This window comes from Boleophthalmus pectinirostris, unplaced genomic scaffold (assembly GCF_026225935.1).
Source record: "Boleophthalmus pectinirostris isolate CB_2022bp ecotype Guang Dong unplaced genomic scaffold, ASM2622593v1 HiC_scaffold_21, whole genome shotgun sequence".
In the NCBI taxonomy this organism is placed as follows: domain Eukaryota; kingdom Metazoa; phylum Chordata; class Actinopteri; order Gobiiformes; family Gobiidae; genus Boleophthalmus; species Boleophthalmus pectinirostris.
In genome coordinates, this window is record NW_026571175.1 from 22,323,688 (window position 1) to 22,346,334 (window position 22,647).

General features: G+C 42.0%; 1 protein-coding gene across 1 annotated transcript; it reads left to right on the top strand.

Moving 5' to 3' along the window:
* Positions 1-4,687: 4,687 nt before the first annotated feature.
* Positions 4,688-21,310, top strand: LOC110167438 (adhesion G protein-coupled receptor B1-like). The gene is made up of 31 exons (XM_055157078.1): positions 4,688-5,381; positions 6,014-6,163; positions 6,254-6,340; positions 6,459-6,620; positions 7,004-7,168; positions 7,780-7,944; positions 8,032-8,196; positions 8,282-8,383; positions 8,470-8,576; positions 8,971-9,165; positions 9,255-9,323; positions 10,418-10,526; positions 10,964-11,107; positions 11,196-11,265; positions 11,456-11,558; positions 11,920-11,963; positions 13,761-13,887; positions 16,979-17,082; positions 17,160-17,262; positions 17,369-17,519; positions 17,639-17,708; positions 18,245-18,311; positions 18,422-18,507; positions 18,643-18,814; positions 18,928-19,023; positions 19,149-19,188; positions 19,308-19,927; positions 20,024-20,059; positions 20,139-20,243; positions 20,457-20,507; positions 21,113-21,310. The coding sequence occupies exons 1-31, from the start codon at positions 4,688-4,690 to the stop codon at positions 21,308-21,310; spliced, it is 4,557 nt and encodes a 1,518-aa protein (XP_055013053.1).
* Positions 21,311-22,647: the final 1,337 nt, after the last annotated feature.

Sequence of the window (22,647 nt, forward strand, 5' to 3'; positions counted from 1 at the left end):
AACCAATGACTAGGTCGAGTTGCATCTAGATGCCTGGAATAGCTTTTATAGTTCTTTAACTGTCCCAAAGTAATTAAAGTAAAGTAAATCACATGTTACGTTTAACCAAGTCATATCCCCCTACTACAAACCGTGGGATCTAAAAATTGGAGACGATAACAAGCCCAGTGCGCGCGCCACGACTCCCAAACTCCCACTGCGTTATGCGGCCATTAACAATTACACTCAAACGAAACGGACATCAGTTCTTCGCACTGACTAATCCCGTTTGCTTATTTATTACTCAGATATTTCTCCTCCTTTCCTTCTGTGATGGAGCTGTGGAAACACGGCGCAGAGAAATCAAAGCCAAAGCGCGCAACAGGCGGCAGCCACGTACACCCACGTTAGGTTATCCCAATCGCACTTCGAGAAGCACCCAGAGCCTCCCACTACATCATCGCCAGCAGCACCCAGAAACGGAGAAGGGGAGGGCGATTCCTGTGTGCGCGGCGCATTGGTGTCTATTGGAATGTGTGCGTACGTGTGAGTGTGTGAGTTTTACGCTTCTTGTTAACGTTTGGTCTGAGGCGCACCTCTACTTCTCATTGGTTGGAAGGTGCGGCCATCGCGGTGCGTGTGGCAGGGGCCGGAAAAGACCAACTCGGTGCACACAGACGGGTTTGCACAACATTAAACGTGAGACCGAGGAATCCACAGTCCACCACCTACTGTTCAGCCGCCCGCGTGTCAGTTGTGCACTCTTGGAGCCTGCATATTCAATGAGATTCAACTGTTGCAATTGGCTGTGGTGCATGCCAAAACTGCCTTCCAATGTTATTTGAAGACTGATATTTTCAACAACCTCCCACGTGATTAATATGCATTGAATCATTAAGATATACATTATCCCACGTGAAATAAATATATTTTAAATGGCAATTTTCCTCCATGACATCAACACACACATTTGCATACTTTGCCTATTAAAGAAATATTTAGAAACAATGCCATGTTACTAAACTTTTTGGATGCATGCCTTAAAATATGTAGGTTTGATTTGTTTCTTTCGAATATGTTACATAAAGACAAACTTGTATATCGTAATGTGTCTTCTATTATGAATCAATTATACAGTAGTTGTGAGCAAACCATATAAAGGTATGACTCTAACTTTTGTAACTTTTGTATTTTGAATGGTGAAAACATTCAGTATTCAGTATTACCAAACCCCGATGAATATGTATGAGCATGGCGAAATACTACAACAGTATTATGTCATCGATGTCCCCTTGACCTGCCGAAAGCTCCCTGATTAAATCATATACGTTTTTCTAGCTCCCCCAGGAACAATGGAACTCTTCTGTGCGTCCAGCCGCCGGTGCAGCGTACACACAGTGCTGCCGCTCTCATCCTCTTTCCGGTGCCTTTAGCTCTGGCGTTGATATCTGCGTAGTTTGCTGTTCACAATGCTCCAGAAGCCTCAGTGGTCCCTCCCTGTACACAGCCCTCCCCTTCTCGACCGGCTCCCTCCTCCCTGCGTTTCTCTGACACAACCGAATCTCACACTTTCGCCTACTCCACAGCGCACACACTCCCGGTCCCCCTCCCGTCCCCGTGCCTCTCTTGCTGTCTCATTCACTCGCTACGCCATCCACGCACCGACTTGGGAGGGGCGGGGTTGGATATATACCTCCACGAGCAGGCCACGAGCTTCACTGAGACTGGACCCACTTGCAGTGCAAAGACCACAAGCAAGAAGACTCCGAAGCCGGGAGTAGAAGTACCAACACTTTTGGAGCTTAGAAAGACAGGCGTTATCACTGATTTTTATTCACTTTCACGGACTGTCTGCTAGTTTGGAGCTCCGAAACAAGCCAATTCGCAACGCTACGCTATATTCCTCGGGATATAGCATCTAAACCTTGTTGGTAGTAAACTCTTTGGAGTTTGGTAAGAGTCACTTATAATTTCTTTGCTTGTGAGAGTGGACTGCACTGAAACTTGGGACATTCGACCCTAAAAACTTTAAGTTTTTGGGTCGTTGGGGCTTGGACCTGCCTGGCGCAGAGCAAGACTTTCCGCCGCGAAAAGTTCTTCTTTTTGGCCAGACTTCCTCCACTGCCCGCTGTAGAAAGATCTGAAGACTTCGAGTCAAGAGTTTTTGAGTTTTTCTCAGTCGCTGCTACCCAAAGGCGGGATAGAGAGCAACTGACGACGAGACTTCAAAAATACTTAGCAAGGTAAGAGCAAGTTACTATTACTACTTATTGCGTGATTTTCTCTGCACTGGTATTCGTTTTGTCTGATGTTTGATGCGGAGTTTGCCTTGTCGCTGTCCATGGTGCTGAAACTTTTTTTGAAACTGCACTCCACTTGTTTGCGCACTGTTTGCTTCGTGGTTTCTTTACGCAGCTCTTGTACTTGCTGTGTTTCACTCCTGTTTGAGTCTCCGATGTGAAGTGTACTGCTTCAGGCAACGAGTCTGAACAACGCAAACTTCTAACAACGCAACAGGTTACAACTGACGGAGAAAGGTTTGCACTTGCAGAACTATCACCTCAGACTGTATCTTTCAAACACATATACTATATGAAACACAACTATTTTATTCAGACATGCAAACAAGGATTCAAAAAAGTTGTTTACTCATTACACAGGATCAAATATCTGAGAAGTTGTTTAAACCAATTTATTTTACATCATACTATATATATATGTTAGTTGTCTTGTAACATACACACAAAGCCACATGTCTATAGTCAGTGTCCTATAACATTTTCCATAAATCTCAAGTCAGTTATTTAAGGACAACCCAAGTTCACTTAATTTCTGAATTACAATAGTGACAAAAGTCAATATAAGTTGCACAATTATAATTCATACCTATAGCTTCCTTACTAGACTTTATGCTTACTAGACTTTACTTGTCTAAGTCTTAAGTCACCTGCATGTAGTCATCAGCATATCTGAATGTTTGCTGTGTCCACTATAAATGCTGTTTTTTGCTGTCTCATGCATTTAAGAACAACAAAGCTGCAAACAAAGTGGTCTGGGTTTTGCTGCACGTGTGCTATTGTCAGCCTTTGGGGCACAGAATACTGTCAGCAATTGTAGGATGAGAAATGAGCTGCAATAATTTTACTCAAGTTTGCAAAAGAAGAGACAGCTGTGAGGAGAACAGAGTAATCAGAAGTCCATTTTCAGTACAAAGTCATGCACTTCGACCTCCCACTGTAACATTTATTTCTTATCTTGTGATTGATATCTTACCTTTCATTACTTATAACAGAATAGATAGTTGTCATTGCTTTATTTGTACCAGGGCACACTGGGCTTGCATACACCAGCATAAACAGGGAGCATGACGCCAATAGTTATTTTGCAGATACAAACTGTTTTTCACACTAGCAAAAATAAGCCTGTCTCCATAACAACGAACCGGCTGGTCTTTGAATTTGAGGACAAAATCAGTTGATGACGGTGTGAACAAATAGGAGAGAATGAGGAGGTGAAGGTCACAGAGTGAGGGAGAAGAGTGGAGAGAGAAAAGTAGACTTAACAACAGCTGGACTCAGTTCACTTGTGTGCCTCATCAAATGCCCATTCATGGAGCTTCCGGTCGTAGAGGGGAGGGGGAGCGAGGGTCTGAGCGGTGGCTCTCAGGATGGGAGGGGCAGAGAGACAGACAACAGGGCAGGGAGGGGGCATGTGAAAGAGATGTGGTAATTATGAATTCTCTGCCTGAAATGTGCAGGTGCTTCACCAACTGTGAGTCTCTCTATAGGCAGAGCTCAGCAGACCCGCACTGCCCCTGTCTCTCCTGCTCCTTCCGGTACACACTGCTCCGGTGTCCTTGGTTTCTCTGTTGCAGATGAAGCAAATGTGTGACAAGACCACACCAAATAATAGCTTTTTTAAAAAAAACCTTCCTATTCGTATGCACTTTTGCACGGTAGAGCTTGTAAGGTGGTGAATTAGGGAGGGTTTTATGAACAATGCATAAGTCCATTGTGCAAATAGGATAATACAGGCTCACAGGCAAAATGCATGCAGGTTCTGCAGAGTCCTCTGCCCGAAGCACAGTGGAATGCACTGCAGACTCTTGTCATAGCACTCGTCCATCACCACAGCAGGATGTGCAATAACACTTAAAGTTTATTTGGGAGTGGGTGCTTTTTACAAATAGCAGAAATAACAGGCGTCTGTGGTTGCCCATGGCGATGGTGGCACGGACGTCAGATTGACGCACATGAACGTGTTTCAGTGCCGCGTGTGGGAGGAAAGAGCAGAGCGCTGAGATACCAGCCTACTGTGAAGGACTGTAATTGCAGAGTGAGTGCAATTATGTCCCTAAGACTGGGCATTTTAGATCAGTGAGCCCACCCCGAACGCTCTGATACTGATCACATGCAAATCCCATATGCATAAAACCTTCACACAATAGAGCCAATTAAAATGCACCAAATTAATAACACAGAGATATGTGGAGCCTTGTCACTGAACATTTGTCTCACATGAATCATCTTCTCTTCTGTTTGTTCCTGTTTCTCTGCAGCTCAAAGATGACAGTGTGTCTAATTTAAACAATTGGCATCTGAAGAGAGCTTGTGAAGAGTCAAAAGATCTCAAAGGAGTGCAGTAACTTGCAACAAAGAAGTTAAACCTGCTTTTACGAAGTTTGAAAGCATCTCTCAAAGCCGACCCAATGGAGCGGTCAGCTGTTTTCGGCCTCTCTCTGGCCCTCGCCCTGGTTCTCTTCGGTTCGACCTCTTGCACTCCCTCTGGCCCTGCCTCTCCCACCTGTGCTACACTGGAACAGAGCAGGTTCTTTGGGGTTTTCTCCTCCACCACGACTCTCCCCACGGCTCCCTGCTCCTGGACCCTGCAGAACCCAGACCCTCGCCGCTACAACGTCTACATGAAGATCACCAAACCAACAGTCACCTGCGTCCCCCGCCAAATCCGCACCTTTCAGTTTGATTCCTTCATTGAGACCTCCCGTACCTACCTGGGCATGGAGAGCTTTGATGAGGTCGTCAGGCTGTGCGACGCTTCTACCACTGTCACCTACCTTGAAGCCAGCAAGCAGTTCCTCCAAATGCGCAAAGTGGCACCAACCAACGCCCTGGAAGTTGTGGAGGATGTGAGCGAGTTCAAAGCCGAATTCCTGGTGGTTGGAAAGAGGAACCCAAGCATGCCTGCGTGCCAGATGCTGTGCCAGTGGTTAGAGAAGTGTCTTAACAGCAGCACCCATGACTACCCCTGTGGCATCATGAACACCCCTTGCCAATGCTGGGAGACCCCCAAGAGGAAGCCCGGAAGCTGCTACAGAGGAGGGGTCCTGGTTGAGAAGTGCCTACCTGCTCCCAAAGACAATGGGCGTGATGCTGAGATTATCAGTAAGTAACTTTTTTTTATGTTTAGCAAGCAGCACACAAGTTCTGAATTGTTTGCTCTGCTCTTTTGTGTAAAAACTGCTAGAATAGACATACAGAAAGGGTCTTGTTTAGATAAAGGAAACCTCAATTTGTCCCTGCACATGTCTTGGGGGTTAATGCGCCATGCTTACAAAGCCAAAAATCCAAGCGGAATAGGCTGTGCATGCTGTTCACAAAAACTAAGACGAACCAAATTTAAGGTATTAAAGCAATCTCGCAGTGCACCTTGAGGCTTAAGTGGTAAAGCTGCCCACAGGCACATTCTCATTTGCCAGGCATCCATTTTGTCAGGTCTGAGCTGGGCAAAGAGGGTCTGCCTGCTCAATTTAAGAAGAGAGAGAGAGGCATGTGTGTGTGCCGACTAAAGAGCACAAAGACTTCACAGTCAGCTGGCAATGGAAATCGAAGCACGGTGCAAGAGGTAGCCATGGAAACGCACCTGTCACCCGTTACACAATGCAGTCAAAGCTAACCTGCTGCAAAGTGCCTGAAAGTACTACACATTCTATATAGGTCAACTTGGAGAGCATTTATATGCATTGATTTTTGGGCATGTCTAACTTTTTTCTTCTTAATTTTTTTGTGTCGTGCAGAGGGTTGGGCCACTTGGGGGCGCTGGTCCGTGTGCAGCCAGGAGTGCGGCGGTGGAGTGCAGGTGCGTAGCCGTTCCTGTCAGCCAAATGAAGCCGCATGCGAAGGGACCGTGGAGGAGGGACGATCCTGCAACCCCCAACCCTGCATTGGTAAGCTCACCTGTCATTTTAGCGTAATTTTGAAGCTCTCCCCAGGTGCATGAGAATAATCTTATAATGTTACAATTTTTTTCTCTGCAGGCAAAGAGCGAAGCAAGAGCTCAGGACTGAGAGCTATCGTTGGTGCGAGAAGAGATGATGTTCAGGGACTTGTTGCAAACCCAATAGGTAAAGACAAAATCAGCAGAATAAACTTAGAGATGCAACTCTAACTAACTAACTAACTACTCCTCACACTTCACTTGTGATCTGGAGATTTTAACATGTTTTTTATTTATGTCAACAGATTCTCAAGCTGATGCCTGGACTCCCTGGAGTGCCTGCTCACAGACCTGTGGAGAGGGCTGGCAGAGTCGTACGCGTGTCTGTGCCACTTCCTCTTTCAATACCCAGTGTATTGGACCCCTCAAAGAGACCCGCCCATGCAACAACACTGCTGTCTGCCCCGGTGAGATTACAAAACTCAAAAAGTACATGATCCATAGTTTCTACAGACTTAATACCAAATTTATCAAAAAAGCATATGCAAAAGCCAGTTATTCTGACTTAGACTTACTTAGACAAACTTTATTATTCTGGAGAAGACACTGGTGTCAAATAAAGCATAATTATATAACTGAATATAAACAAGTAAAAATAAAACAGAAATAAGTAATAAAAAAAAATATATCTCAGCTATGTACAAGAGGTTGTATTAAAAACAGTGCAGGTCTTGTTCTCCTAGTATAATTCTGAAATTATTTGTGCACAGTTAACGTTGATAAATTTCATATAGCTACTACCCCATCCAGTGGACACTTTCTGAACTGCATTTGTCTGTTGCATTTCTAGTGGACGGTGCCTGGGATGAGTGGGCCCCTTGGAGTTTGTGTTCATCTACCTGTGGCCGTGGGTACCGTGACCGTGTGCGCACATGCAAACAGCCTGAGAACGGAGGAGAGCCGTGCAGGGGCCCAACCAGACAAACCAAATTCTGCAATATTGCCGTATGCCCAGGTACATATACAGAATGCAAAGGTTATTGTGTTATTTTGTTGTCCCGGAAGTTCAGAGTAGTAATTATGATCTAGTTCAAAGACATTATAGATATAGGAGAGAGCAAGTAACAGCAGTAGAATCTGACTCACCCAGAGAATAAAGAGCATTAGTCAGTGGCTTTATTATCCACAGTGGTGACTCACAGTGTTCATGGTCATTCGGTATATCAGTTATTTGCCTCCCACCTTTGTGCTAAATGGATTTTTCAAACTTCAATTTCACAGATCTCATCCTTAGAAAGAACATTACTTTCAGGCTTGTTATAACTTTTATTTTCAGAATACGGGCTTACCGTCTTTCACCCATTGTTATAATGTGATTTAGAAAAAATCCTGAGGTGAAATTTCACAAGAAAAGGCTCATTAATTGAGAACAGAAAAGGTCAAAAAGCAGAACTACAAGTCTAACTATCAACCTCCTAAATATTTAAATCTTCATGGATTAAATTCAAGAGGGAAAACTTAGGGCATATTAAATATTTCTCTCATCAGTAAGACTGCCTTTGAAGTCTGCATCTTGTGGCTATAACTTGTCCTAACTCATTTTGGTGTTGCTTTGGCTCCCCCTAGTGGACGGACACTGGAATGAGTGGACCGCCTGGAGTACCTGCTCTGCCACTTGCTCAAATGGGACCAGACAAAGGACAAGAGAGTGCAATGGGCCTTCCTATGGGGGCTCCGAGTGCCATGGCAGCTGGAAAGAAACTGACAACTGCTTCCTTAAAGAATGCCCTGGTAAAGATACTATCCTAGTCCAAATTAAAACATATTCAAACAGTAAAAAAGGTGTTGGGTAAGTTAATATATTTTGTGTAATTTCAGTTGATGGACGCTGGCATGCATGGACCACCTGGGGCAGCTGCAGTAAGACTTGTGGTGGAGGCGTACAGCAGAGACAGCGAATTTGTGAGGGTCCCTTCTTTGGTGGAGAGCCTTGCAATGGAGACAACCGTGAACAGAAGAGGTGCAATGAGAAGAGATGCCCTGGTTAGTGTGAATCCTGATTATACAAAGCACAACAACTGATGATAATACACACTTCATGTACTAATTTGTGTATTTGTTGTTACAGAGCCCCATGAGATCTGCCCTGAGCAAAACACAGGCGATATTGTGTGGAAGAAGACCCCTGCTGGTGATATGGCTGCTATTCCTTGCCCTTCTGATGCGTCTGGTAAATACATGCAAAACAGCTTACAAATTTGACTTGTAAATTGGTAGATTGTAGCTCATTATGTTGATGTTTGTTGTTTTTTTCAGGTCTCATTCTGCGCCGGTGCACCCTGGACGCTGTCGGTCTTGCCTTCTGGGAGAATCCAACTCACATCAAGTGCATTTCCAAGAATTATGAGAACATTCAGTCCCTGGTGAGTAGCAAAAACATGAACAATTATTTGTCCATTTACGGTTGATTATGTAGTGCACTATGTAACTTTTTGGTTGAAGGTCTGTTTGTTTTTAGGGATATGTCATTGCTCTGCCTGAAATGTTCCACAGTATGACATTAAAAAGATCTACTTTACATTTATTCAATTACAGGCGGTTTTATATCTCAAAAATACCTAGAAAAACTGACATACTGGGGTTGCCTCTCCACACATCTAACCTGTAACTTGGTTTGGTTTGGTGTGCATTATGATAGAAAGGTTTAAACCATACTGTGGAACACTGCAGAAAAAGCATCTCCATAGAGAAAAGCATACAAGTTACACAATGCACCTTTAAAACACTAACATTAAAATTGAACTTGTATCGTTACAGTCCAGGGATTACAACGCCAAAGCGCAGATGGGCCAGAGCGTAGATGGAATAGCTGAGGTGATTTCACGCCTTAGATTTTCCTCGGACGAAGGAGCCAAATACAGTGGGGACCTGTTGGCTGTTATGGAAATCCTTAAAAATACCACGGAAGTGTACAAAGCAACCCGATTGAGGCTGAGCAACGCAGACGTAGAGGTATAAACAAACTTAAAATCATCGAACGAAAATAGTCATAATTACAAATCTCATTTTTTACTTACAAATGTATTTTTAATGATTGGCAGAACTTTGTCCAGACCATCAGCAACTTACTGAAGGAGGAGCACCGTGACAAATGGGAAGAGTCACAACTGGTACGTGATAAGAGGGCGTCTGTGTGAATGTGAAGGAAAAAATATCATGTACTTGAGATGGGTGAGTGAGAGGTGACAACCACAGGAGGGAGTACAGAGGGTGTGAAACTTTGAGGGGATAATTTCATCTTTGGAAGTATCCAGTTGACATTTTATTAATACTAGATAGAGGATTATTAGTGAAATTTAAATCTTTACTCATCTTACATTTCAAACAAACTAGCAAATAATGAGAATGCAGAGTGTTGTATGCAAAAGGATACGGCAAATAACTTTTACTGCTACAAGCTTTTTGTGAATTTCTATTATTATATATTTCTTAAGCAAGATATTTGGAGACACATGTACAAACATGTTATCAATTAAGGCATAATGAATATGCAAGATACAATAAAAAACAAGTATGCCTACTGCAACAAAGACAAAACTAGCCACCTGTTGCTCAGTTACCAAACAGGTACATTTCCAGGTTAAAGTATTATTTACTCATTTAGTCAGCAAGTACAATGCGAACGTAAGTACACGTCAACAGACACAGAGTATACCCACGTTTATTCAAATTTGTATAAAGGTTGAAGTACTACATCTATTGCAACAAAGTAAAAAAGCACTTCAAGGTTACACATGAGTGATTGAATCAGACCCAAAACAGTCCACCCACTGTGTAATCTGTGAGTCTGTGCTCCATCGTACATGTCAGGGGCACTAGAGAAAGGGTCCGGAGACAGCGCATGGCGTCCGAGTACACACCTTCACGCCCACATCGCTGCATCTCTGCGTCAGAACACACGCAAGCGAGACAGCCCTCCCTTTCACTGTGCGCGAGTGAGAGGAACTAATACAAAAAAAAAAAAAGCTAGTATGAATCAGCCTGTCCATTTATGGTCATAAGGAAGTTGTGCAGTTGCATAGCAGCAGAAGTAGTTTTCTATCAAGCAAGGTTTTTCTTTTCCTTTCTTTTCTTTTCACAACTTGTCGCAGTGAATGTAGGACAGATTGTAAAAAAAAAAAAAAAAAAAAAAAAAGCAACCCAGCTAATGCACATGTTGAAATCATAAAACACTGATGTATTTTGTATGTCATTTGTTACACAGATGGGGGCCAGCATCAAAGACTTCCTCCGCCTGGTCGAAGACTTTGTGAACATGATTGGTATGCAAATGAGCGGCTTCCAGGACATTTACGAAGTCACAGAAAATTTAGGTGAGTCCTCCAGCTGCCCGCCCCTGCTCCTTCATCCGAGGGAGGAGAGAGCATCAATCTCCATTTTACTTGCGAATGGGTGTCCTTATGAGCCCAGCACAGTCCATCAGTTATACAGCAATGACAGGACAAGTTCCCTCTGCCCTGCTCCAAATGATCGGCATCTGCTTGGAGTGTGTTTGGCATAGCACATAGATGCCCTTTGCACAGACTTATTAAGCTGTCACATACCGTAGAAACTGTAATTTTGACACTCTGACTCACTTGTGGTGCTGTTCTCACTGATTTAGTTGCAAGAAAAAAACTATTCTGGTCAGTTGAATGACGCAGGTGGCAAAAATGTGTCCGAAAACCTGTCAAAAAGTCCACTTGCTCACCCAACTTCCCACATTCAATCTAAGTATTTGTGACATTTTTCCACATTTTATATTTTGCAGTGATGAGCATCCACAAGCGCCCCACCAGCACAAACTCCAACTTCACTTTCCCAGTAAAAGGGTGGAGGGGCATGTTGGACTGGGTGAGGAGCTCTGAGGAGAAGATCACAGTTAGCCGCGATGCATTGTCCCTTGAGCAAGCCGGTAAGAATAATATTGATTAATGAGCAAATTCAAAGTAAAAAACATTCTAAAATTTGCTTGTAATAACTGATGTAATTTTTCTTTCTAGATGGCAATGATGCGTTTGTGACTGGCATCGTCCTCTACAAAAACCTTGCATCGATCTTGTCCTTTCAGAGGTAGTGCAATCTTTTCCATTTGCTCAAAGCTGCTATTCCTTCATTCTAACACCAGATGGCGCACTTCATTTCATTTTATATCACCTTTTGCTTGACACCAGCAAATACCGCAGCTATGCAACAAATCCATGAGCATATCTGTTTCCTAGTTTTTTGCACTAACACTGTAATCTCTCTTTTTTTTTTGCAGCAACGCCAGCTTGTTTAACTCCAAAGTTGTCACTGTAATCGTCAGCCCTACTCCCAATCTGCTCTCATCTCCTGTTGAAATCGAGTTCCCACATCTCCACAATGTAAGTGCAACAATGAATCCCAATACACCTTTTAATATTAATATCCAAATCATACAAGCCCCCTCCCTCCTCTTCTTGTTTACTCTGCACTGCCTGAGCTATCTTGACATTTCTTTGACATTTAACAGTGACTTTAAAATTGTGTGTGTGAGGTGGGGGATCACACACCAAAAGAGCTGGCATTAATTAGCTCCCTGTAAAAATTCATTTCATTTTTAGCATGCGTTATGGGGGAGTTAGGTGCAGAACGTGTTGAGCGTGTGGTTAATGGGTGACAGCTGTTAGGTCTTGCACTTATAGGGTTCAAAATGTCCCAACCTACGCATTTTCCCACCTAACCTTCCTGTTATCTTTCCTATAGGATACTATGAATGAGACGTGCCTGTCTTGGGACGAAAGTGAGACGTAAGTGTTGTTTAAGGTTATTTTATATATACATATGGCTGCCATTTATAATTTGCATTTAAATACCCATTTTAATTGAGTAAGATCAGTTAAATATAACGAGAAGACTTCAATTTGATCAAAATCCACAAATAGACTTAGACAAACTTTATAGATCTACAAGGGAAATTATTATGACACAGTAGCTCACACATCACAATATATTATTATAAAAAAGAGCAAAAGTATAAATGGTAATAATACATTCAAAATAAGCAGCAAAAATAGCAAGAGAATGGTGTCAAATAGGGCATAATTATAAAATGCCTTGTTTGAAATACAGTCTTAGAGGAGATATCAAGCTTTGTGATACCGAACTCAATTAAAATGCATATACATTGCGCAGCCTCATTTTACTGTTACTGATGTCTTTTGTGTTATCATACCCAAACATGAGCTTATAAGTGGCCCATTTATGTACCAGCAGTTCTTCAGTTTGCAGCATGCCAGTCATTCAGGCAACTAGGATAGAAATGCCAAAACACGTTGACCCAGAAGCCTCAATCAGCTGTCCAACGCCTTTTAGACCTGACATTTACATTAAAAATATGACAATTTGAATCTTCTTCAAAACAAGGTTGAATGGCACCTCCTTCCATCTTAACAAGTACATTCAACTTTACAAAAAAATCACACTACTAACAACCCAGCTTTATGGCATTCAATCTTAATGCCATGAAGATTAATAGAACTAGTATAAAGGGGATTTTACATTGATTTGGAGCAACTATATATAAGTACAGTAGCAAATGAAGGCCTGCCCTAGTACATAATGTCTGGACAATTTGCATTTACATAGATCTGAGTAGGAACAGATACAAAACAGATAAGAAAAGAAAAGCAACCACCTTTTTTGAACCACAAACCAAAGTGAATATTAAGTCAACTGGAAGAGCAATGACGAAACATAATTAACAATTTCAGATGGAAGTAAATTAGATCATTTTCGGGGAGGAAATTAGATTAATCACCGGATATGGACCATGATGAAGCAATACAGGTCATCTGGGTACAATATAATTTCTCAAGTTTCAAAGACGAAGTTGATTAGGAGAAAATTTGCAAAGTAACTTGACCTAATCAACTCAGATGATGTAACAAAGATGACAAATCCAGTAGCATGTGGTAGTAGGGAGGGAGTTTGACTGACCAGCTTCATATTTAGTCCTTATTTTAGCCACAGTGCTCTTTGGTTCTTGGACATCTGCTGCTATTGCTGCTTGCACACAATGCCAAATCGCCTATTGCAGTCACACTTGTGTCTCTTGTGTTCTTTTGTAATGTCAAATGTCATCCAAAAAAGATATGCGTTTGGGAATTGGCACACAAGATGAAACAATTTGCCCCTTTATGACTGCTACCCTGGACTTCTGTTGCCAATGATATCATGTCTAGTGGCAGAAATAGGATTTGATAACTGATTACTGGATTCAAGAATGGAAAATGACCAAATAACCACAGATGATAAAACATTGATTATCTATGAAGCTATCAAGACATCTTTTCATGAGAATGTATTTCAATTTAACTCATTTGAGGTGATTTAGTGTTGTGTAAGCAGGTGGGGGCAAACAAGTGACCATCTTGTCAAGCCATGTTTTTTCATCACTAAAATGAAAGGAAATCAATAGAGCCGTTCACACTACAGCGCTGTGTGAGATGTGAACACGCGCTCGCTTATCTCTCGCGCTCTAACCCGCTGTCTGTCTCCCTGCCTCTCCTCTCCTCCTCTCCCGCTCTCCTTCTTCCCCTGTGCAGTTCCTCTCTGCTCGGGTCTTGGTCTGCTCGAAGCTGCAGAGCGGTGCCCGTCCATTCATTCAGAACCAAATGCGTGTGTGACAGCCTCTCCACCTTCGCCATTTTAGCTCGCGTCAACTTCGATTCGGTAAGATTTCCGCACCTTTCTTATGCTTTCTGCCCACGTACACTGTGATACGTCTTGTGTGCTGCTGTTACCGTGTGTGTGAATGCAGTGGGTACATGCTAGTGTTGTTTTTCCTCCTATTGCTTTGTCTCTTGCAGGTGTCGCTCATTTAACATATCGCGCTTTTTATCGATTAGGTTGTAATGTGACTGTAAGCGATAATTACGAACAAAATACAATAAATCCGATCTTGCACCGCAATCCTCAACGCAAAACGATTCGATTACTAGCATATGAATATATTTTAATTACCAAAACGCTTATCGAAACGCATTTGCATAACTGAAAACTTGACAATTGTTTATCCAAATTACGCATGCACCATTACGCATGCCTTATACCACTGTTATTGCGGCAAATAGTTTATATTCAAATAATTTTTTATGCATTGCGGACAAGACAATGTAATTTCCCCCTGTAGACTGTTTCTCTCGATAAGATGCTGCTGGCTCTCCTGTTGCCTTGGTAACGGCTTCTGCAGCGCGAGCTCGGCCTGTGCCTCTTTGATAAGTGAGATGCTCGCGGGCAACAATCAGGGGCAGTATGCGGACCATAGGCTGCGTATCTGTGTCCAAATAGCCCCTAGGATAAAAGAAAATGGCGTACTTTGCTTTCTTCCTTTTTTATTATTTTAGCTGATAAAATCAACAGATGTTTAATACCAACCAAATGCAGTTATCTATCCACTGCAGGGACTGTAATCTTATTTACATAGCCATTATTCCTGTCCCTTTTTCCTAGTCAATGCACGCTCCTATAGTACAAAAAACATCTGCGCACATCATACTCTCTGTGTGTGCCAATATCTGTTTGAATTCTCTGTTAGATCAGCCATGCTCCCCCTTCTCTGCTCCTCTCCTCCTTTCCTTGTCTCCTTGCTCCTATGTCCTATCTCCATGTTTGCTCACAAGTCTGGAGATGGACTAATGAAACTCAATTGTCTGGTCATGCTCTGATAGTTACCCCGCTCTATTTTCCAGTCATTTTGATGTGGACGTTTTGAAAAACATATTTCTAACACAGTATAGGTGTCTGTGTTGGAGGATACAGAGAGCATTTAATAGCTTTGATTTATAGTGATTTCAAGGCCCACTGGGAACCAACCCGCTTGTCAGTACAGCAGATGCCCTTGACCAGCAATTAGTCTCACTCACATTTAGTTTAGCTCTGAAAAATTACCGCAACAGACTTCTTTTCACTCCAGTCAAGTAGCTTAGCCTGATTTTCGATTTAAAAATAACAAATTTGAGGTCAAGGGCATAAAGATGGAAGAAGACGAGCGCTATGTATTTGGGTCACAAACTAGCTGTCTAGTCCCCTCTCACTGTCCCCAATGGTACATCATGATCAACCCAGATAGAGAGTGAAAGGGAACATAGTGTTTTCGCTGGAGTTTTTTGGTTAAACTCAGAAGAGAGGAGACATCTTACAGCTTCTTTCGCCATCTGCTTTAAAGGCACACGCGATAAAACCAAGAGAGAGATACAATTTTTTCCTTTCCAACAAATTTGCCACACTAAATTAGCTTTTGGCTGCCATGGGCTTGCCTACACAGCTGTTCTATCATATCAGAAAATCCTGTGTGAAGAGAGCTCATTTTGAGGAATCGCAATAACCCACAGTATTAAAATTCTTAACCATTATCAACAACGGTGAGCACATTAGACGAAATTACTCCCATGCAGTTGCAATATAACAATTTATGGTGCTCATAAATCAAACCAAGGCCAAGGCGCATTTATTCTTTCCCCTCTAACAGTGATAATTTGATACCTCCAGATTTATTACAGTAGAGAACATTTTCACACCTTTTCCTCCCTTTTTCGCCTTTAACACCTCAAAATCCCTAATTTTAAACATAATCACACCATTTGTCAATGCATATTTCAGCTCATAGCCATGCGCTGCGATGACAGCCTTAATCAAAGGTGTTAGATTACCTTCAAATCTTATAGAAGCCATTACTGAAGATGCAGAGATGGAAATTACATTGGACTCATATAGCCATAGGTAAAGTAAAGTGAATTTTCTTGAACCAGGATTGGATGGTCAAGGATTAATAAGATACTGTTTAAAAACATGGAGACAGATGGTGATAATTGTCCACCTGTTCCTGCTGTGAAATATAAGGAAAAATATACAGCATCTCTGGTAACACATTTCAGAGAAGCCCTATTCATTACACTGTGTAACTTCTAAGGTGGAGAGCCCGTTACTTTCTTTTATTTCTTTGCCTGGAATGTTCCACAGTGCAACAATTAAACATATGTCCTGGTTTATAGCTCAAAAATACCTTAAAAACATAAATTCTTAAAATGTGTTATCATAGTAAAAGAAAATGTCTTAAATAAGCCTGAATCTTCAACATTAAATTACTACACTGTACTTGCAAATATAATTTATCATACAGAAAAAAAGATAATTTATAATCTCAATACAAATTCATCTTAAAATTAATGAAGCTTGCAACATTATTAATTTATACGCAACATAAACCATCCCTGTTAATCATTACACAACATCGTAATTTCTTTGCTTTATTGCCCAGCCCTTAACACCCAATTGAACCAAGAGCCTGAACGCCACTGGGAAATACTAGATCACGATGTCTGACAATGATTAGAAGCCTGTATAGTATAGGTCAGTTTAACCCCACATGGTAGCCCCCTTGGGGAATTAAATGTCCACCCATCCCCACTCTCTCCACATGATTCTATGGCTGCTTAAGAGATATATGTATACAGATAGTTTTCCTCGACTACTACGCCTCATTTGCTGACTCAAAAGCTCCAGTGGACAAACGCAGTGATCCTAGTAATTTGTTTAGTTTGCCTCTCCATCTTTTTTTGACATGTTCACCTTGGTGTAACCTTGCCCCGTTGTTGGCCTGGTTGTGCCATTCAAACACTGGCCTAAAGGGGGCAAACTGTCCGGTAGAGTAGGGATATGTGTGTGTGAATGCCTAGAGGCTAATGTCATGATTTTAATGCTTCTTCTGTATCTATAAACTAGCTCTAACCAGGTATTTTATTCTTTTTTTTCATCTATGCAGATCATGGATAAGTCACTACTACCCTCTGTAACGCTCATTGTTGGCTGTGGGGTCTCCTCTCTTACCCTGCTACTTCTCATCATCATCTATGTGTCCGTATGGAAGTAAGTACAGCTCTAGCCTCTCCAAAGCAAGCTGTTTTATCAACAATTTATTAAACTTTTTTCCATTTTTTCCCCAGGTATATTCGCTCTGAGAGATCTGTTATCCTTATCAACTTCTGCCTCTCCATCATCTGCTCAAACGCCCTCATTCTGGTTGGACAAACTCAGGCTCGCAACAAGGTAACGTGTCCTATCTCAAAGAACTCCCTGACTTCTCCCTTTATTTAACTTCACCACTTAACACTTATCTCTCCTATTTCCTATCTCCTTCCCTTGTGTCCTACAGGTGGTGTGCACTCTGGTAGCTGCCTTCCTCCATTTCTTCTTCCTGTCTTCTTTCTGTTGGGTGTTGACAGAAGCTTGGCAGTCGTACATGGCTGTCACTGGCCGTCTGCGCAACCGTATTATCCGCAAACGCTTCTTGTGCCTTGGCTGGGGTAAGACACATCCCCACAGATAGCTTTTTATATTCACTTTTCTATTTCTGTTTAAAAAATCTCACCAATGAATCAATGTACTTGTCAAACTGAACTCTTGTTTATTTTTTATCTCACAGGACTGCCTGCATTGGTCGTGGCTGTGTCTGTTGGCTTCACAAAGGCAAAGGGATACGGCACTGTCAATTAGTGAGTTTTCAATTAAATATTCACCACAACTTTGTAATAATTACACTTTAGTTAGACTTAATAGCATGAACAAAGAATTTATTCATTATAAACAAATATTTTAAGAGTGACTCAGGCTTAGTAACCACTATATTAAGGGCAGTGTTGAGAAGTAACTGAATAGGTACCAAGAATACACATTTTGGGTACTGTTACTTTTTCATTTGGTGGTATACAGAATACTTACTTTCCTAAAATCAAAGGAATACATTGCAGTACTTGATCACACAATTAATTAATCAACATAAAAGTATTCTAAGAATTCACAATATTTGTCTGATTGGACCATGTATCAGAATACATTACAAAACGTATTTTATTGCCGTTATTCAGTATTTTGCAACTAAATACATTTACAATACAAGTACACTCCCCAACACTGATTCAGGGGTTAGGGGTTAAGGTGTTAATTAAGTACTTGCTTCTTAATAAATAGGCTACTTTTCTAATAGGCTTTTAATACTTTTATAACTAAAATATCTTTATTTTTTTTGCAGTTGCTGGCTATCTCTTGAAGGCGGACTCCTTTACTCCTTTGTTGGCCCCGCAGCAGCTGTCGTCCTGGTATGTACACTATAAAGCCCAAAGCACTGTGGAATATATTTTTCTATATCTTATAAATGTGTTACCAGTTATTACCTCACCTAATCCTTATCACTTCTTCTTGCACACAGGTGAACATGGTCATTGGTATTCTGGTCTTCAACAAGCTGGTGTCCAAGGACGGCATCACCGATGTTAAGCTGAAGGAGAGAGCAGGGTAGGTCCTATTGATCTGCTTGGAAGTCTTATCACAACTATTACTCGTTTATTGATAATGCACTTTGAGTATCACATAGAAGAATCAGTTGTAATGAAAGTAGTTAATCATTCTGTATATTTTTTTCTTCTACAGGGCCTCTCTGTGGAGCTCTTGTGTAGTTCTGCCCCTTCTGGCTCTAACTTGGATGTCTGCAGTCCTCGCTATCACTGACCGCCGCTCTGCCCTGTTCCAAATATTATTTGCTGTTTTCGACTCCCTGGAGGGCTTTATCATTGTCATGGTGCACTGCATTCTCCGCCGTGAGGTAAGTAATAAGATAGATTAGGCAGAAAATGAGACAGGATAGTTTGTTTTTGCTATTTCTTTTATGGAGGTTACAAGGCCTGTGATTAAAAAGCTATCTCCGCTGTCTATTAGGTCCAAGAGGCTGTAAAGTGCAGAGTAGTGGACCGCAAGGACGATGGTAACGGAGACTCTGGCAGCTCCCATCACAACAGCCACTCACAGCATATGGTAAATTTCTTGGCTTTCTGCCTTTTTAATGTCTTGAGTGCTTTTTTGCATTTTTACCTCTAACATATAATATATGTACATGGTACGCTCGGGCTAATCAGAGTTCTTTTTCATTTTGTTATCAGCAGTCTGACAATGAAAAGGACGGCGATTCAAGCAGACAAGGTAAGACTACTCTCTCATTTGTCCTTAACCATTTTTCCATTTGCATTAACATAAGAGTCGTGCTTGAGAAATTGGATAGATTTGTCAAATTAAAGAACATTTCCTGTCTGACTTTGAAGGTATGAAGAGCTCATCCGAGGAGAAAATGGGCCCATCCCAGATGCCCCTGCCCATGGGGTCCAACTTCCACACCCTGCCCTCCAAGCCAAGCAAGAGCCACATGCAGGCTGTCCCAGAATACTCCAGTCACACCCTCACTCTCAAACGTGAAAAGGGGCTAGTGGCTGGGGGTGTGGACCCAACATGCGGCAAGCCAGTCTACGTGTGCGAAGGAGAGCTTTTCCAACAACTTGATGCTGATTTAGCTCGTGTCCAAGCGGAGGGGAGCATGTCTGATGGAAGTGGGTACATTCTTATGCCCAATACGACGTCAACTCTACGCAAACCAAAAGATGATCCAACCAAGTACAACATCGCCGTAGAGCAGATGCCCCAAGCTAGACTTATGCACCTGGGAGGGCCATTCGCAGAGCCACAAGCCGCTTTCGGGATCCAGGGTATTCCACCGGATCAAGTCAGCATGTCCTATTCGGAAAGGGACTCCCCAATTCAAAATATCCACAACATGTCCAGCGAATCGCACATCACCCACAGCAGCCTGGAGAACACTTTTGAATCTATGAACTCCATGATGTCCAAGAGTGAGACCATCTCCACGCTATCAATGAGCTCTCTGGAGGTAGCTATCATTTTAACCTGTTTAAATTTAATAAAGTTTGGTGGCGTTTTTACGAAATTAAACCTAAACGCAGTGTGCTTTCTTTATGCATTGCAGAGGCAGAAATCCCGTTATGCTGAGTTGGATTTCGAGGTAAATATTAGTTTGTCATTTCACTCGCAACTCTTAAATCTTTGGATTTTTTTCTAATTAGTCGCTACTGTTTTTGCAGAAAATAATGCACACCAAGAAGCGCCACCAGAACATGTTTCAGGACCTCAACAGGAAGCTACATCACGCTGAGAAAGACCGAGAGTCACCAGCTTCAGATAGCAAGGTAAATATCCATCAATGTCCAAAATTAGCATCCATTGTCCATTATTCATAAGAGGTTACAACTGGAACAAAAGCATACAAGAGGCAAATCTAGCAAGAAGATATTAGTAATGGGTTAAAATGGCCTGTAAACAACCATAATGCATTTTATTGTGTGGTTGTGGATACATGGAGGTCATTTGAATAAGGCTGTGTATTTTCTTCCTTCTTACAGTCTGTGAGATGGAGTGTCTCTTCTGGAGGAAGTGACAAAACCAACCACAGCGTGAGTGTTATATTACAACCTCACACATAAGAATACTGTTTATAGGCACATGGCAATGGGAGATATAGGAGCCTACTGCTATACGATTACAGTTTCTGTTGCCCAGTGTACAGTTTCATAATAATTTGGGTTTGAGTTGGTGCAACATTTTGAAGTGAACACTTTTCTGTAAAGCAAATATTTAACAGACTTAAACAATATTCAAACAATACAGCTTACTGTATGTGTCTGAAATCAGTACTTAAGTTCATAACAAAACAGAAATATGAATCATAAACAAATGCAGTTTAAATTCCCATAGAATTCCCACTCAATTTTAAACTATGGACAATTTTTTATATTTTATATTCAATAATAATTGCTTTTTGCTTATACAATTCACAAAAGACAGTAATAATAGTACAATAAAGTGGTCCATTATTTTCAGAGCTGTATAATATAGACCCAACACAAATGCCTCAAGCTAGAATAATTTTCCAAAAGCTTTCATGATCACACTATTACCACGGATATAATGAACCCATTTCATATTTGATTAAAAAACCTAGACTAGCTTTGATGAGAAACACCAGAAATACTCAAGTGCCTTTTGTCTCTCTCTTTAGGACAAACAGCAAGCTTCAATGGAGAGGCCATGGGAAGGAGTCCGTGGTATTCCCCAATCACCTCCCGCTTGGGTACGGAAAGACATGGAGCCTCTCGCCGCCTCGCCTCTGGAGCTGCACTCGGTCGAATGGGAAAAAACCAGCACCACTATCCCAATGGTCGGACAGGACATTATCGACCTACAAACCGAAGTCTGAGGGAACAACTGAGGAGTAATGCAAGCTTCCTCGTGTCACCTCGGCTACCTTTTACCATTTTGGGATCCTAGCTTAAGGATTCCAAAGGGTGGAAAGAAAAAGTAGGTCCCAGAATCTGTGTCTTCAAACCTCTCCACCTGAGCAGGATGGGGGTAAGGATGGAGAGAGGGATGGTGAATGCTGGCGACGTTTTTGTGCTGGGATGTTAAATGTAGCTTCACTGTTGTGGACTTGGAGCATCTCCTGTCAGAGTGCTGTCAGAGTGTGGAGATGAGTGGTGTCCATTGACCAGGACTGGGCTGTGGCGCCATCTCACTCTTCGCCCGGAGTTTCCCTGAACCCACCGTGGTCAGAAGATGTGGTCGACATATCTGTGCTTCTTTTTTCCTTCAACTCAGCTTTGGAAAAAAAATTACTTAAGAATATCAAAGTGGTGGTGCGTCCTTCCTGCTTCTTGAGGGGGGTGGCCACCACACAAACACTGGCTGCTTTTATCTCTCAGCCTCAGAGTTACCTTCCATTAAACTACAGGGCAAGAGAGCAAAAGGGACTACTTCTCATCAGCTTGGGAGGCCGACTGCATTTGGGACGAAGGGCACACGTTTAGTTTTTATTTAGTCTGTCCCGCTTCTCACCTGGACTGGTCTGAACAGAGACTCTCAGAGAGACTGTAGAGCCAAAACTCCATTGTTATTATTACAATGATTATTGTCAGTGTTAAAATTATATATTCTGATTACCTGTTGTGTAATCTTTTCTTTCATCCACCACTGTCCACCACAAATTTAAATTATTTTTCTAAGTGTGGAACTGTGTGATGTGTTGTGGGCCCATATGGACTGCATTGGGACAAACGACTGCGCGGTGATGGTTTGGCGAATGACCCGAATGTCCTGGTTTTGTTTTTGCTTTTACCAAAACACCAGCACCAGGATGAACACAGACTCTCACACAGGAAGAGCAGTGCACTCTGGGATATGCTGGCTGGATTGTTAGGTCTAGCCTTTGTTTAAGTGGCACAAGATGCAGGCTCTTCCATGTGGTACTTGAGGATTTGGGTCCGATTTGGACATCGCCCCTTTGTTTCTCAGCCTTGCAGGACTCTGGACTGAGACTTCTGCTGCAGCTTCCACAGCAGCAGGTCTTCTCGACTTCAACACATTTGTGTTTTAGCCATCAGTGTGAATAGTGCAATATGATGGGTGCTTGATGCTCAAGCAAGACCGATATTATAAGATATATTAGACAGTTTTTCTTACTAATGTTTCAAACTTTTATACCATCTTCCTCATATAGATGCTTTATGATAATATTGTATAACAAATCTGTTTTAGTAA

Bases quoted from the DNA above. Each gene is read 5' to 3' on its own strand.
- LOC110167438 (XM_055157078.1), top strand. From the start codon at position 4,688: ATGGAGCGGTCAGCTGTTTTCGGCCTCTCTCTGGCCCTCGCCCTGGTT. The intron at 5,382-6,013 runs GTAAGTAACTTT...TGTGTCGTGCAG, and splicing joins GCGTGATGCTGAGATTATCA to AGGGTTGGGCCACTTGGGGG. The intron at 17,083-17,159 runs GTAAGTACAGCT...TTTTTTCCCCAG, and splicing joins ATCTATGTGTCCGTATGGAA to GTATATTCGCTCTGAGAGAT.